The following is a 16,439-nucleotide window of genomic DNA, read 5'->3' on the forward strand; positions in this document are numbered from 1 at the left end:
GCAGTAATGCATTCTTTCATGGGGGTGTCAGTGAGCACTTCTGACTTTTTAAAAAAAATTTCCTGTTGATTTTTCGTGTTGAGCCTTTTGGAAAGGGGTTTGCATGGACGATCTCTTTAACGAATCATCTGTTGACCTTTGCTTCTCATTTAGAGACAGAACCCGTTCTGCGTCTGTTTCAGGGTTTATGTTAAAGGAGTCTAAATGTCGCACAGAACTTGCGCTGAGCATAGAAACTTCTCTGGTAAGTGCTTCACTAGATGTAGTAGGTATTCTCTCTGAGACATATAACGAGAGGAACTGATAATCCTTGAAAACATCTTTGTTTGTGGGGTAGACACCACTTACACTGAATCCACTGATTACATTCTCAGGAGTGAAAACCTTTGGATATGCTTTCCCAAGCTACTCAACAATTTTTTACACTGATATAGTTTTACATTTGTGGGCAGTCATAAAACTTGTGGCTTCCTGGTTTTAGTAGTCCTTAAGGCACCCATGACTATCATTTCTAGATGTTGGAGTTTGTGAGTAGTGTGGGGAAGGACAGTTAAAAGTACAACACCATTATTTTTAGCTAGACCAAGCAATTCAATGGTGTATCGGCTGACCTGGTGTTCTATTTTCATAAGTAGAGGTGACTGTTTGGAGAGTTTGACTTGATTGATAAAATGCTGCGAGTAAAACAATGAATGAGAGGAAGTCATCCAGCTAGAAGCATTTTCTGTGCTGATCATGGTGGTTCCAGGTACAGCTCCCTTGAGTAAAATTTCCGGACACTATTTTTGTTGGAAAATATGTAGAGGAGGGACTGTGTCCCCATCGCATTATCACCAGCACAAATCGTGGTCAAAAGACCTCTTTCTGCTGACGTGACCCTCCCTACTTACTTCAGGCTTCCCTGCGCAATAATTTTCCCAGGTTTGTGGATTTTATCAAACCTGATTTGTCAACATTTCAAATGTCTTGTAGTCTGAACATATGTTTATATAGGCCTCGCGCCAGGTTGCTAAAGAAAGCTCCTACACTGTGACGGTTGAAAGCAATTGTCCGTCATAGGCTTGTACTTTCTGGCGTTCTTACTGATAGAGTTTTAAGACAATCCATAAAACAACGGCACCAATCTTTACCTGTAATTTCTCCACTGTCTCCACTGCCTTTGCACTTACGTTATCTGGTACTTTTAAGCTCTTAATAATGGCATAAGTGTATGCAAGTTTACGCGCTTCTAGAGAAATACAGTCGAAAGCATATCAGCTATTGGTTTCAAGTAAGTTTTTAGTCTTTTTTCTTGTTCCTCTGTAAATATTTATCATGTGTTGTAACAGGGTGTAAAGAAACTCAGGTCCAGTCTTTTTAGAGGGATATTCAGCTTCTCAATTTTTTTTATGTAGTCTTGTGGCGTTCCTCTAGGGACACCCATGGCACTTCCTGAGAATCCAACTGACTTCTTGTAGAATAAGACAGAAAAAACTGCTGTTTTATTTTCTTCTGGATCACAGCCACCCCCCTTTCTTTTCTCTTCTGATTTACTTTTAAGCATTTTATCTTGAATGAAATTTAACAGGAAAAAATAGAAATTCAGTTCACCTACTGTTCTGACAGGATTAAACAACGTCAGAATTAAAACAGTTTTGGGTTTTGAGCTTGCCTTCAACATTTAAATATGCTGTTTACACAGCTTTTACAAGGATAGCCCACTTTTGGACACCTTGGCACGGCAAGCTGAATTTGCCCCGGGTATTGTGGCCGAACATGGGAGTTCGCTATCCCGCTGGGTGAAAAAATACTAACAGCAAACTCGTGAAGATGGCACGTCTCGGAAGCTGCCAAAAACTGGCAAATAATAATAGAATACAATGTGAGTTTGCAACGCGAATTTTCTAGTATTCGTAATTAGGCGTAGGCTTTCAGACAAAATTGAACAAAATTTCAGAGTTAATCACCATAAAACGTGATCCAATCTGATATTTCTGGTAAAAGTATTAATTAAGGTTAGACATTTTAAAAACATACACTGCCATCTGTCAGAGCTTTTATAGGGTCGGTCTTCCCTATACCAATTTTGATATTTAAGTTTGCCCAACTATAAACTTTTGAGTTGAATTCTTAGAAGAAGCTGTTATCTAACCTTAATTTGATTTGTGTCAAATCGCTTTTGTGGTGTTTATGTATTCTGGAAATTGGAAGTAGGATAGTGGGTCTCTTATATTATACTGTTGCAGGAAAAGTAGAACATATAAAATGTTAAAGGCCGAGTTTTAGCGAAATATAGAATGACTAGTTTCTAAAGACCTATATTCAAAGGACCTCGGGAAGTATTAGTAAGACCCCTCCCCCTCCATCACAGAAGTGGCTGCCCCCCTCTACACAAGATGCTGCCTACGCCCATGTCAGTAATATCTCAGGAACGGCTTAACGTATTAAATCAAAACTGTCGGGGCGTGATGATGGGATACTGAACTGCTATTGCTACTACTCCTCCTAATGCTCCCACTAATACGTCTGCTACTACAACTACTACGACTGCTAATCCTAAGGGTATTAGGTAAAACTTTTAGGGTAGGGTGAAGGGAAGGGTTAAACTAAATCAACACACATTATGATAAGGCAGGCTGTCGAAAGTGCGTATCAGTAATATCTGAACAACGGCTTTGGGTATTAAGGTGGAGCTTTCAGTACATTTTGAGGGTGATATTCAACTGAATCAAAACACACTATTCACATGTGGGTTATCAAAAGGATGTATCAGTAATATCTCAGCTACAGTTCAAGGTATTTAGCTAAATCAACTAGGCCTACTAGGACTACTACCAAATTTGTTACCATTTCTACAACTACCATTACTATTGAACGAAATCAAAATAGTATAAATATATCCAGGAGTCCAAATTGGCATAGGCAGAATATCTTAGGACTGGAATAGGGTATAAAATACAAACTTTTAGGGAGAAGTCGGTATAAAACTAAACTGAAAGGCATTTTTTGCATGCTGGTTGTCAATAGGACGTATCAGCAGTATCTTCAGAACGGTTGAGGGCATTAGACTGAAACAGGGCTACTGCTATTCGTACTTATACTACTACCATTAAACTAAACCAGGAGGGCTTAGGCACATCCATGCTGTCAAAATAGTATAGATACCATGTCCTCGGAACATAATAGGGTATTAAGTATAATTTTCAGGGAAAGTTGAGGTGGTTTAAAACTAAATCTTTAAGGTTCTATGTGCATCCAGATTGTCAAATGGTGTATTTGTAATATCCCAGTGAAATGAAATGAAGTTCAATATGCGTTGTTTTTCCTACTTGTGTTATTTGGGGCTTTTTTTTAGTTTCCTGTATATATTCTTTTGTTGACCTCCTCCATCATTGTTGAGAGGTTTCTATTTATGTTCTTCAACTACGGCACAAAATTCTGGGACAAAAATACCCTCCCTTGCTTTGCATCCGGGAATAGTGCTATAAATTATAAAGAGTTCGGCTGATGAGGAGGTTTTCCAACCTTCTAGGGCTATTGGTTCGATACGGTCATCCTGGAAAAAAAAAAAATATGAATCCGTGATCTTTCTTCTCGCAAAAATACAAGATCCCACATTTTGTAGATAGGAGCTTGAAACCTCTACATTAGGGTTCTTTGGTATGCTGAATCTGATGCTGTGGTTTTCATCCTTCCCTTTCCTTCCTTTTTCAAAAATCAGGAAAATTTTCTTAGGCTCGTAGTTTTTGATGGGTAACATAAAACTTAGTGAATTTATTATATTCGGAATCAGTATTAGAAGCCAATTTTTTATGTATTAATTGTTATTAAGATTCATTTTTTTAGAGTTTCGGTTACTATTGGGCCTTGTCATTCCTTACTGAGAGCTTGTTACGATGAACTGTTTAATAACGAAATAAGCGAGATCTGAGCACCGTATAAATAAACACAACACAAGTTTAAAAGAGAAATTAAGCTTTTCTGTAAATGGAAGAATTTGATAAGCTGTGTTTTAAATTGAACCATGTATGGAAAATTCTTGTTTATCAGCCGAATTAACGTGTTTTATAATCTTTATATCTTGAAAATGTGTGCTATAAATATTTAAAACAATAAGGATATAAATATTCAAATTTTTTTTTAATAAAAGCTGGATTATTGGAAAATTACTATTTTCCTAAATTACTACAAAATTTACTGAGTTTTACTATATGTAAATATTCTTTAGTTTTTACTGTATTTTTGTATTCATATTATATTATTTTTACTATGTCTATTTTAACTGTGTTTTTACTATATTTATTATTTTAGTATTTTCCTAAATTACTCAAAAATTATTAAATTAATAGATTTTATTATATCTTGGTCGTACTTTTCAGTATTTTGGGGAAATTCAGGTATGCTAAAGAAAAGAGGCAATCCCAGGCATAAATTATTGGCATCGTATATATACGATTGTGAGAGACAACATCATGTATGTTAAACATTTTGCTGATGTTTGCTAAGAATTATAATGTCTCCCTATCTGCCCCTTTTTTTAGCTTAGAGCCTATGCAGTCTCTCTGTGTATTTTGGCTTTATTCTAGTATTATCAATGTCCCTTGACTCTCTCGTTGAGCAATAGTACTTCAGGCTAGGAAGAAAAGGAACTGCAATTTTCTGAAGAGGGCCTAGAAAATTTCTTTGTTGTTAAAATAATGTTTTATCTCCCCCACTTGGAGTATTGAGTAATCAGAGGGTTTTGTTATTAATACAGCTTTAACTCATTAATTCCTTTAAATGTGGTAATCTAGTGAAAAGGAAAATAATTAGTTTTAAAGTTGAATATGTGGATTTGGTGCTTGTTAGCAGATAAGCTTGTCTGTCCGTCGTCAAACTATTAAGGTTATTGTCTGATTAAAAAAAGAAGAATAAGGAAAAACTTTTCTTTTTTGGCACTCACGCTTTTATTTTGAAGTATAAATGTAATAATGCCAAATTCAACTTAGATACGGCTATCAAATCCATTGCAAAATAAATTAGGTCAGTCTCTTCTTATATTTTTCTGCTATGTTAGTTTTCTTCAAAGGTTAGGCTTTTATAGGAGAGGAAAGAGGACTTACTTCTTACTTCTCAGGCCTCAGAATAGACCAAGTCTTATGAGAGTGATTAAATAAAAAAATATTGTTTTCGACTGAAAGTAAGGAGAAAATTAAAGCTTAAAACAAACAGAAAGTATCTTATTCTAATTAAACGGTCCTTGTGTATCAAGAGTCGTTCTTAAACAATTGGGACAAAAAGTCAAACTTTAGCGTAAAGAGCTAGGTATTTAGGAGGGGGTCACCTTCTCATATACGGAAAATTTTCTGTTAGTTTTAAGCTTTAATGTTGCTGCTCACTTTCAGTTGAAAAAACTTGTTTGTTTTTTTCTGATCGTTTTCAAATAATTCTGGAAAATCTTGCTCCCACTCTATGAAAAAAATAACTCCCCCTCTCACCCCAAAAAATGCTCCACGTAGAGTTCCTCCCACGCAAAATCCCCCCGCATAATTCCATCCTCGCCGAAAATTCCCTGGAAAATTTCTTGCATACAATTCCACCTGAAAAATTCTCCTTAACATATTTTCGTTTGAAAAAGAGTGATTCCTGACCGTTTTTCAAATCATGCCGAAAATCTCCCCTCTGTGGGATTTTTTTCCAGAAATTCCCCTCCCCCCCGAGGACAGGTGCTTCCGCATAAAATTCCCCCATGGAGAATTTCTCCCACAGAAAATTTCCCCTTGTACGATTCTCCCGTGGAAAATCCCTTCCATGAAAAAATTCTCAAGACAATTTCAATTCCACTGAAAATTTCATCAGAAAATCACCCCGGAACATCTCCACCTGTAGAATTGAGTCGGCAAAGACAGAATAAGACGACTAAAAAGAATTTCATATAGGAATTCTGGAAAGATTAGCCGCAGAAACTCCCCTCCCCATGGAAAAATATCCCCGTAGAAATGCCCCCCTCCATCAACTCCCAGTTCAGAAAAATTCTCACCCCCTCCCGCGTAAAATGTCTGTATACTTCCCAATAACTAATACTATACGTAAACTATGGGCAAACTTCATAATTTACAGCCCTTCCCCCAGGGGCTGTGGGGGACAGGTTATCCCCAAAGGCATAGTTATTGGACATTTCAACTATGCTGAATAAACGGCTATCTTAAAGTTTTGATCGGACGACTTTGAGGAAAAAAGGGGCATGGGAGGGGGCTAGTTGACCTCTAATTTTTTGATCGCTTAAAAGGGCCACGAGAACTTTTAATTTTGGCTAGAATGAGTCCTTTCCCGATATTCCGGGATCGTTGGTTCGATACGATCACACTGGGGAAAAAAGACAAATAAACACGCATCCATGGTCTTTGTTCTGGCAAAAAATACCACATTTTAAATACCGCAATTCCACATTTTTCGAGATGGGAGCTTCAAATTTCTACAATGAGGTTCTCTGATACGCTGAATCTGATGGTGCGATATCATTAATGTTCCTTGGCTTTTTGTGACTGTTTCCCTCTTTTTCAAAAATCAGGCAAATTTCCTCAGGCTTTAGGCCTTCGATGGGTAACACTAAACTTAATGATTCTTATATATTTTGAATAAGCATAAAAACTATTCTTTTTATACATCTATTGATATCAAAATTTCGTTTTTTAGAGTTTCGGTTATTATTGAGCCGAGTCACTCCTTACTTACAAGTTAGTTACCACATATTGCTTGAAATGCTTGGGTGCTAAGAGTTTGTTTTCAGGTGAGCTTTAAAGGTTATCAATATTAATTCCAGTTTTACTAGAGAAGTAATCTTTAGTAGTTTAACTATGATAATATATGCATGATCATACAGATAATTAGTCGATTAAAAGAGGAAAAATATTCATACAAGTTTATAACTAAATGATTCCAAATGCTTCAATATATGAGATTCTTTTTACAACCTGTGGGACCTGGGCAAAAAATAAAGGAAATACTCCTTACTATCCTATAGTCGTTGTGCTACTCACCTACACTGGTATAATAAGTGCCTGGACAGTTTTTTTTCTGATTTTCTAGAGAATTCATTTTATCTTCAAAATTGTTAGAGGATATGTATGAAAGTTATTTATTACTGCTGTTTCCAACCCAACTCAAACTAAGATGGTTACATATCCTTATTAGGTAAAATTTACCAACTATCCTTATACCCAACCCAACATATCCTTATACCCAACATATCCTTATATCCAACTTATCCTTATTACTGAACTTAAACTGAGATGTTTACATATACTTATTAGGTAAAATTAAGCGAAGTGTAATTGCTCTCGATATCTTTCCATGCGCTATTTGATTTTTTAAAAAAAAAACACTATTTCTTAAGCAAGAAAGAAAGTTTTCTCAATTTTAATTAAATTGTGAAAGACCTAGTGTTAAAATTTTCAATAGTTTTTCATGCTCTTTTCGTGCACTTTTATACTTAAAAAAGCCCTATTGCTTAAGCAAAAAGAAAGACATCACAATTTTAATAAAATGGTGAACCTAGCATTAAAATTTTCAATAGTTTTTGTATATTTTAAAATGATTAATTTTGAGTTACTAGAAAAAAAATTGGTATTTTCTCTATCCTTGAAGTTTTCAGATTATTTTATACTTAGCCCTTTTCTTTTCGCTTACTTTTTCTTTTTTGATTTTTTCCTGTCCAATGAAATCCGTTTAAAATAAGTTTATTTATCGCATTTTAAGTAAAATCTACAATTCTTCAATTTCCTATTTGAGGGGGTATTCTTTAAACATCATCGGACATGTCTTTAATATCTTATATAGACGATACTGTTCTATGGGTATTTGTTTGTTATTATTTTGCCATACGCCAATTTTTTATGACACAACCTTATCAATATAAAGAATGAGCATCGTTTTTAGCAGACCGAAAGTCGTATTTCGCTCTTGTTATTACACTTAGGAGCCTAGGTATTAATTTTCTTTTTGTGTGTGTATGTTTCTAATTCCCTTATTCTGTTTTAGATGTTGTTTATGACGTAACAATTATTGGACCTTTTTTAAGAGTAATTCGATTTTTTATGGATTTGTCTGTACAATATGCCATTGTTTCGTGTGTTGTGCGCAATGAAGATACTCTACAATCCTTCCTTGCATCTATTAGTAAGTTGAAATAATCTTTAAATCGCAGTCTCTTGACAAATGAGTGTGATGCATCTCTGGAAAAAAAAATTACCATGAAAGTCCATTGCTTTTCCAATTGAATTTTAATTAGGCCAAGTTAGTTAGGGAAGTCAATAAACAGCTTGTGATATTATTCCAGTCTAATTTTGACTAAATGTAATGTGTCTACTAATTTTATGAAATTGATGGTTATTTCCACGGAGATTTGTACTTGTGTTTGCTGCTACGTTAGTGATAAGTTCTAATAATTCCAACGGGTCTGATAGAATATAATATTTCCAAAAATCTCGAGATGAAGGGCAAGAGGTGCAGCTATTCTCTCTTCATTGCTTATAATCAATTTTTTGGCATGCTTTATGTTCATGGACAACGGACATTAACAACTGCATAGTCATCTCTAACAAAAAGGAAATGATTTGAATTTTAATAAATTCATTATGTTGTTGCTAATAAAAAATTTGTTTGACTATGTGTGACAAAGGTGGGGTGTGGACTGTCTTGGAATGGTACCAGAAAAGTGACAACCAATTATAAGCCATCTTATTGTCATATGAAACTGTTAGTTTTGGATTCATGAAAATTGGGGGGTCAAACACAACGAACATAACCTGACTGGTGAAAATTCGGACATTTAACTGTAAAATAACAATATCCATCTAAATTAAAATGTTTTTTACAATAAATAACAACAATTTATTTTTAACGCACTATAAACAACCATACAAAAATGGAGTAATGAATTACAAGGAAAAAAAGAAACCAAAATAAAACAAAAAAAAGTCAACTAGAGCAAAAGCATGAAATGGCTGAAAAATTATAATAGCAGGAGTTGGACAACTCATGTAACCTGGTCTGAGCGGAGCGGAGAACTCGGTCTTGCTTTCACTTGACATGCACTATCTCAAGATATATTTCTCAGTTAAAAATTTAATTCTTAGGTGCAAATGATGAACTCTTGCTTTACCAAAATTGAAAACTCTACAAGATCATAATCAATATAGGCGTTAAAAAATGAAATGGCTTGTAAACAATAAAACAGTCATGTATTTTCAAAAAATGTGTCACGATTTTCAACGTTGTCTTATCTTTTTTTAATGGCTGAACAGATGTAGACAAAATTAGCGCTAATTTTCAAAGTACACGCAGAATTACAAGAAAGAAAGCTTGTGCAGATTCTTTGCAAAAATATGTTCTACTTTTTAAATCAGCGCTGTTTCGATTTGACAAATCAGTGCTGATCTTTGCTATTGTAATGACCCACTATTCACTATAATGACTATTTTGATGTTTTTTATGTCTTTCTTTTAATGTTCGCTACACTGACATTTTGTTTCTTTTAATTCTGTTTAGACACTGAAGTAGAAATATTTGCGCAGATTTTGGCTACCTCTGTCCAGCTCTTTAATTGTTTCTGTAATTAATGTATTTCGGTTAAGTGTTTATTCAATATTTTTATATAAAGTTTACCTACCGCAAGACTCAACTTAGATAATATTTCAACATTAAATAAAATAATTCTATCCTTCTAGGAAAATATTTCAGGATGTTGATCTTCCAAATCGATTTCTTTTCAAACTTTAACCATTTTGCTGAAATATGTCATCTCTTGTTTCGACAGTAATCCGACCTTAAAAGTTTACGACCTAGTAATAGAGCGACTTTCTCTCCTTGAGGCTTTTCTCCAATTGCTGAATCGAGAGAGTTGGTTGATCTAATAAATTCTGATTATTTAGAGAAAGAGAGAGAGATTGAGTCTCTTTGTTGTAAAATGCTTTCTCTGGTGTATTGCAGAGGCTGAACTGTGCTGAGCTTAAACTTTGTTTGTGAATATGAATATGGTTGATGAAAAGTTGAATTTGAAGTAGAAGCCCTTGGAAACAGCTTCTTTGCAATACGTTTTGTTTTTAGCATTCAAATCAAGGGTAATTTTTGCAATTTTTTAAGCTTTGAGTCTCGATGGCTTTCGTCTCGATTGACCTGTCGAAGACAAACTAATAGACATTTCCGTGCATCCCAATTCATAACTTGGACTAAGTTTAATGTTTAAAAAAGCCGATTCTGGCATTATTTACATTCTTACTTTATTTACTTCTATAGACTAGAATTTATTTGAAGTAACCGGTGTAGATTTAATTTAAATTTGGAAAATATATTATATTATCACACCGACCACTAGATCATATAAAATTTGGCGCCGATTTTTTAAGGCAATATATATGTAGTACTATACATTGTTCTCGTCTACAATTCTGGGTTTGATGTTCAATTTAGGCAGGATTTACTTGATAAATTGCAAAAGGAAGTACCAGCAGAAAACCCATTTAGGATATTAGCAACCATTATTCTTAAAAGATGATACAGCCTTTAAGAAGCCAATCTTTTAAATACAAATTTTTCCTTTTTGTCTAATTCATGAATCGTTGGATATTGTAAATTAAATTATATGCTCTAGACAAGAAAAAAGAAGAAGAAGAAGATTTTGCTAGACAAAGTTTTATAATTTAATTATAATTAAAGTATAATTATATGCTTGAAATTAAATTATATGCTCTAGACAAGAAAAAAGAAGAAGATTTTGCTAGACAAAGTTTATAATTTAATTGTAATTAAATTATAATTATATGCTTGAAATTATATTATATGCTCTAGACAAGAAAAAAGAATAAGAAGAAGATTTTGCTAGACAGTGTTATAATTTAATTATAATTAAAGTATAATTATATACTTGAAACTAAATTATATGCTCTAGACAAGAAAAAAGAAGAAGATTTTGCTGGACAAAGTTTATAATTTAATTGTAATTAAATTATAATTATATGCTTGAAATTATATTATATGCTCTAGAGAAGAAAAAAGAATAAGAAGAAGATTTTGCTAGACAAAGTGTTATAATTTAATTATAATTAAATAATAATTATATGCTTTAAACTAAATTATATGCTCTAGACAAGAAAAAAAGAAGAAGAAGAAGATTTTGCTAGACAAAGTGTGACAGGATTTGCATGGCCCAATTTGTTTCTACAATTTTTCTTTGATATATACCCGGAGCTTAGATTCACACTCCTCCATCCAAATTCTACTAAAGTATTATGACGTGATTTTTGTCAACACTAAAAGCCTATAAGGATCATGATTACTAAAATTTTTCATTCAATATAAATTTAAAAACGGAAATGCACCCTTAGTTTCCACTAAATGTATTAATGAAGAAAATAGTCTCTACCAGCCAAACTTCTTAATCTCTTTATCTGCTCGAAAATTTCTATCACTTAATATAATGTCCATCACACTCTTCTATTTCAAATCACCCCGGAAAAATTTACTCACCCGACTCGTTTAACTCCTTGTAAAAGACCAAGAAAATGAACTAAACCTTCAAGTATGAAGTATCTCCATGAACCATCTCCACATATGAAACGAAATTAAGCATCTCCGCGTGCTGTTCAAAAAGACAAACCTTCCTAAATATTTTTCTTGTGGGCCATATGGTAAAAAAAGATTTCCTTTAACCGATATTACCTATTTTAATTAAAATAACGTTTCAACTTTTAGACTATTAACTTTCAAACTATGTATCTTAGTATATAATTTGGTTGTGTAATGAGTGAACTTTTTTTGCATTAGTGGAACATAGCATCAACTAACTTTTTGGTGGTCAGTCAAACCATGGTGTGTCTTATCATCCAATTTATTTAGGGTGTTATTCTTATAGAATAACAATAAGAAATGTTTTCTATAGGTGTATTCTCATTAACTTAAGCTCAGAGGTTAAGTGTTATATGCTTAACAAGCCCCTTCGATTGCATTAACTGCGTTGAAATTCGATTACATCTGTTTTGTTTAATTCCGTGCTTTTAAAGCTTTTCACTTTAATCAACAGCAATAGCCTATAATTGTAATAGCCTATAGCCAACAGTAAGCATATATTTACTGTATAATAGCCAACAGTATAATAGCCAACAGTAAATAGCCTATAATTGTAGGACTGGCTTTGACAAGTATACTTTTTAATAATACTAAAGTTATTTATACCTGACTTGAGCAGTAATTTATTCATCTTTTTAGTACCCTTTCTTTATTATTTTTTTTCTAGGAGCAAATGGTTTGCGGCATGAAGAGCTAAAAGAACGAGTTAATCAACTATTTGCCTATGATGCGGGTCAAAAAGTTGTTACCGTTAAAATAACACCATGACTTTGGATTACCCTCGTTTTATATGTTATTTATATTAAATGGAAGTAATGCTTACTACTTTTTCATATATCACGGTTGCTCCCTTAAAGGCAGCCTAGTAAAGAACGAGCTCTAGCCAATAGTAACCGAAAATTTAAAAACAGGTTTAAAAAAACTGTATAGTGAGAAAGAATCGCCATTTGAATCTAAGTCAGGAATCGTAACTATTATTTAGACTAATGAAAGTAAAGGATGGTATTAAAACGTATAATGAGCAGAGTATGCTGACATATGAGGGGGGCAGACGTCACCATTGATCTTGTGCTCCTCACGATTAAGTCTGAATTCTGGCTTATGAAAATATTTCAAACTCTTTTTTTTTATTGCAATGCTGCCAACCTCTACTTTCAGCATTCAGTACTTTAAGAATGACCACATTTAATCGGGACTATTTAGGATAACATATTGGATTTAGGGTTCTGGGTAGGACTGAAATGGCTAAATATTTAGAAAGGCAATAAGTGCATGATCACCTGTAGTTGTCGACTGGCTGTGCTTATTGCATTCTAGTAAGGAGTCATTACAATACAGTCTGAACGTTAATTAAAGCGGATTACTACGGCGGTTCCAACTCTCATTTGATATTTAGTCCTTTTTAATTTTCTGCCGCAATTTTATATAAAACTAATATTTTGTTTAAACATGTTTTTGCTTTGTTATCAGTTTGAGATGTTTCTGAAACGGTTTATTTATATTTTTTATTCAAATGAATGGTTTGGTTCAAATTAGTGGGGGTCAAAACTGTGATCCCAGTGAACTTCCCGCTATTTTTGCTAAAATTAGGCTTTCTAATTGTTTCTCAGTTATTAAATGGTTTGAAATCAACAGGCTAATGAAACAGTAGGCGAAAAAATTATCGTGAGAAAATATTTTAGTTTTTAATATCGATGTAACCTTTACCGCAATTCTGTGGCTTTAAGTAAAATGGTCGTAAGTCCACTTATTACGATTTTACCGGAGAGCAAAATGAAAATAAAAACGCACAATGAAAAAGTCTTACTCAGAAATCAGATTTTAATAAACTTGAAACTTTAAACATTGATTCCTAGTGAACTTTTTGCTTGTATTTCGCTGGAAATGTCCAAATTGCTGAATTGCTTATTACTTGGACAATAAGAGATTTACACTCTTTGTTACGCCCTTTTGGAACAATTTATTACTCGGTCAGAATTGAAGATAAGCCCATTTTGAGTAGACCAATCGATAGATCTCTTCGAGCCCTTTAAACCATACGCTTAATTCTTTTTCGGAAGAAAAGTGGACTTACGCCCATTTTGCTTAACGCCACAGAATTGTGAGTAACCACTTCCCCCTCAGAACTCCTTTTTCAGTGATCGATGACCAGTTTTATAAAAGTTAGACTGACAGGGGATTGCCTTAGCAGACCGATTAGATTTATTCAAGGTCTTCAGCAATAATTTGTATTAATAATTTGTACCCTGACCCCTGAATTAACAAAAAAAATTTAATGGAGGATCCAGCATCAATCTATGTGACCTAAGTCGGCTTCTGTGTGCAGACGACCTGCGAATGTTTAGCTGCAACAGAAAATTGACCGCTTGATAACTGGATACGAAACAATCGGTCTAAGACTCCATGCATTAAAATTTGGTTCTTGGAATTTAGTCCTTCGGCAAGCAAGCAGTAAAGGAGTAGTCTTGCATATGTGAGGGTTGATATAACAAAAAAAAATCCTGAAAAATTTAGAAAGAACCTGGAAACAGCGCATGGTCATGCTATCTAGTTCTAGTTTACTGAAAACTGCACAAATTACTAACAGTATTTGCTGAAGTTATGACAAGCTTGTCTCTCTAAAATTCAGTCTGAACAGGATGATTCTTGCGAAGCCTTGTGCAGTTGCTGCTCTCCTTCACCTGCTTACAAATATGTCGTTATAAGACTGGTTTACGCAGACTAATAGACTAAAATTCAAGTCTATTTACAGTAAATACCTCAAGTTTTATGTTTTGATACCCCGGATACGAGAGAAACACATTCGTTTTAAGATATCAAAATATGGTAAACGCAATTTTTGTTGTGCCGTCTGTCGAAAAAAGTGCCAAAAAGGTGTTTCGAGTATTTACTCGAACATTATTCACGTATTTGTTTTTACACGTGATTTATGACCGCCACTGGAGAAGTTTTTTTTATTCCTTATTACTGAAGTGTTCTTATTTTCCTTTTTCTTATTTTCTATCACTCCGCTTTTTTTTTTTTTTTTGTGAGCAGGCAAAAATAAAATTATTATTATTTTTGTTATTCGATTGTTTTTTGGTTAACGTTATTTTATGTGTTTTTATATTACAGTTTCTTTTTTAAGCTAAATTTCAATGCATCACTATTCTATAACAAATTTACCAGCATTTTGATTGAATTTTTATTTAATGACACAGATTCGGTAATAAGATGTCCCACTGAGTGGTAGCTTTTTGCTGCAGGCTGGAAGATCTCGTAATATCTTCCAACATTTTTTCCCTTCGAATTTGTCTTGATTTGGGCTAAACATAATATTTGTAGCCCAGAATTGCGAGAAATCGTCTTTTATCTTGATATTGTCTGTTTGTTTGTTTTTTTGATGAAAGGAACTTTCATTTTTATCTGAGCAATCTTTTTATTTTTTGCTACCATTGGCTTGATATAGTAGGCACATATGCCAACTAAACTGTCTTTCGTCCCACCACATCATTACAGTTTTGATATTCATTGATTTTTCTGATAGGTTAATTTATGTTTCATATAATTTTTCCTGTTATTTTTTTTTTATTTCGGTCTCTAGTATCGACGTTTAGCCCTTTCTATTCCCAATAAAAAATTTTGCATTTGCCTGGGCAGTCTCAGCCCTGCAAAAAACTCATGTAAAGTCAATGTCAATTTTGAATTCTTGGTCAACATGCCTGAGACTCTAGGAAGGCATGCCTTTCCAAAAACTAACAAACAAGTATGTGTCCAATGAGATTCATGCATACTCCCGCCATTTACCCGTGCCCCAGCCATTTAAACATTTGCTTCTCAATTCGTCTACAATTAGCCCTGTCTTGATGCAACCTATGCAACCTACTGCAAAATGCTTGATAACTTCAATTCAAAATCAACGGACTCGGTCGAGGATTTAATTCCCTACTTATGCTTTTGATGACTCGCTCTTAGTTTTTTTTTAACATAGGACTCCCTCCATCAGCTAATTTTTTTCTTAAAGCTTAAGACAACCTCCCTCTGCCAAAACATTCCCTGAACTCCTTCCAAAACTTGATATGCAACAGTATGCGTAAATGTATGCAACAGTATGCGTTCACCTATTCTAAGTTTTAAAATTATCATCTGTAGAAACCGTTCATTATTAATGAACAGCTTATATGTTTAGGTACGACCTGCGCCACCGCATAGCAGCGTATTCTTGAAAACAAAGAAGCTTCATGGAAGCTTTTTAATGGTTTGAACTCATGTACTGTCTCAGTTTTCAATCTGTCTGTTTTTGCCTCATTAGAATTAAATTGGCGAGTTTTCATCACAAAATGTTCAAGGAGGCACTTTTTTAGCGCGATCTTTTGTATTACTGAAAAATATCACTAGAGCTCAAAGTTTATGTTAAAATGAGTTATCTCCCAATTCCCAATTAGCTACGATCTCGCTGGGGAAAGGAAAAAACACATTTTATAAATACTATTTTCTATACTTTTTAGATATAAGGTTCATATTACTTTTGAACTTCCTTTTTATAAAGGACTATTTACCATAGATCATGGTTCACTTTGCTGTTTGTTTGTTATCATCAACCGTTGCATTTTATATGTAGTTTATTTATTTATGTGTGAATCGTTCTTTTTTTTTCTCCTTTCTAGATAATTGGTTCGAAAATTAGGAAAGGATATGACGGATCAGAATAAGTTTGCTTGCTGTAACCAATCAAGTTGTGATTTTGAAATCTACGAGGAGGTCTTGTACCGCTCACCCACCTAGTGGTAACGTATCTCTCCGCTCACCTATCTCTCTTTTTGGAGCAATAGTTCTAATTTAGGAAGTGTCTGAAACTGAAGTGCTGTGTGCTTGAA

The 16,439-nt window shown here is 33.9% G+C and overlaps 1 protein-coding gene across 5 annotated transcripts in view; it reads left to right on the top strand.

The window, feature by feature from the left end:
- The window catches only part of LOC148954581 (protein-lysine N-methyltransferase EEF2KMT), a 100,349-nt gene that overhangs the window by 70,289 nt on the left and 13,621 nt on the right, over nucleotides 1-16,439 (top strand). For 2 of the 5 annotated variants that reach the window (XR_016141534.1, XR_016141535.1), the window contains exons 6-7: nucleotides 7,999-8,136; nucleotides 16,230-16,349. Coding sequence is in view for 2 of the 5 variants with exons in the window: in XM_089086612.1 (XP_088942738.1) it covers nucleotides 7,999-8,136; nucleotides 12,251-12,351 (239 nt within the window). In the remaining 3 variants the exon portion in view is untranslated. Of the gene's footprint in view, nucleotides 1-7,998; nucleotides 8,137-12,250; nucleotides 12,375-16,229; nucleotides 16,432-16,439 lie in introns of those variants that run through there. The other 3 variants (XM_089086613.1, XM_089086612.1, XR_016141536.1) reach the window with 3 other exon arrangements.

The sequence above is a fragment of the Artemia sp. Qi Xiang Cuo genome, chromosome 3 (assembly GCF_049724085.1).
Source record: "Artemia sp. Qi Xiang Cuo chromosome 3, ASM4972408v1, whole genome shotgun sequence".
In the NCBI taxonomy this organism is placed as follows: Eukaryota; Metazoa; Arthropoda; class Branchiopoda; order Anostraca; family Artemiidae; genus Artemia; species Artemia sp. Qi Xiang Cuo.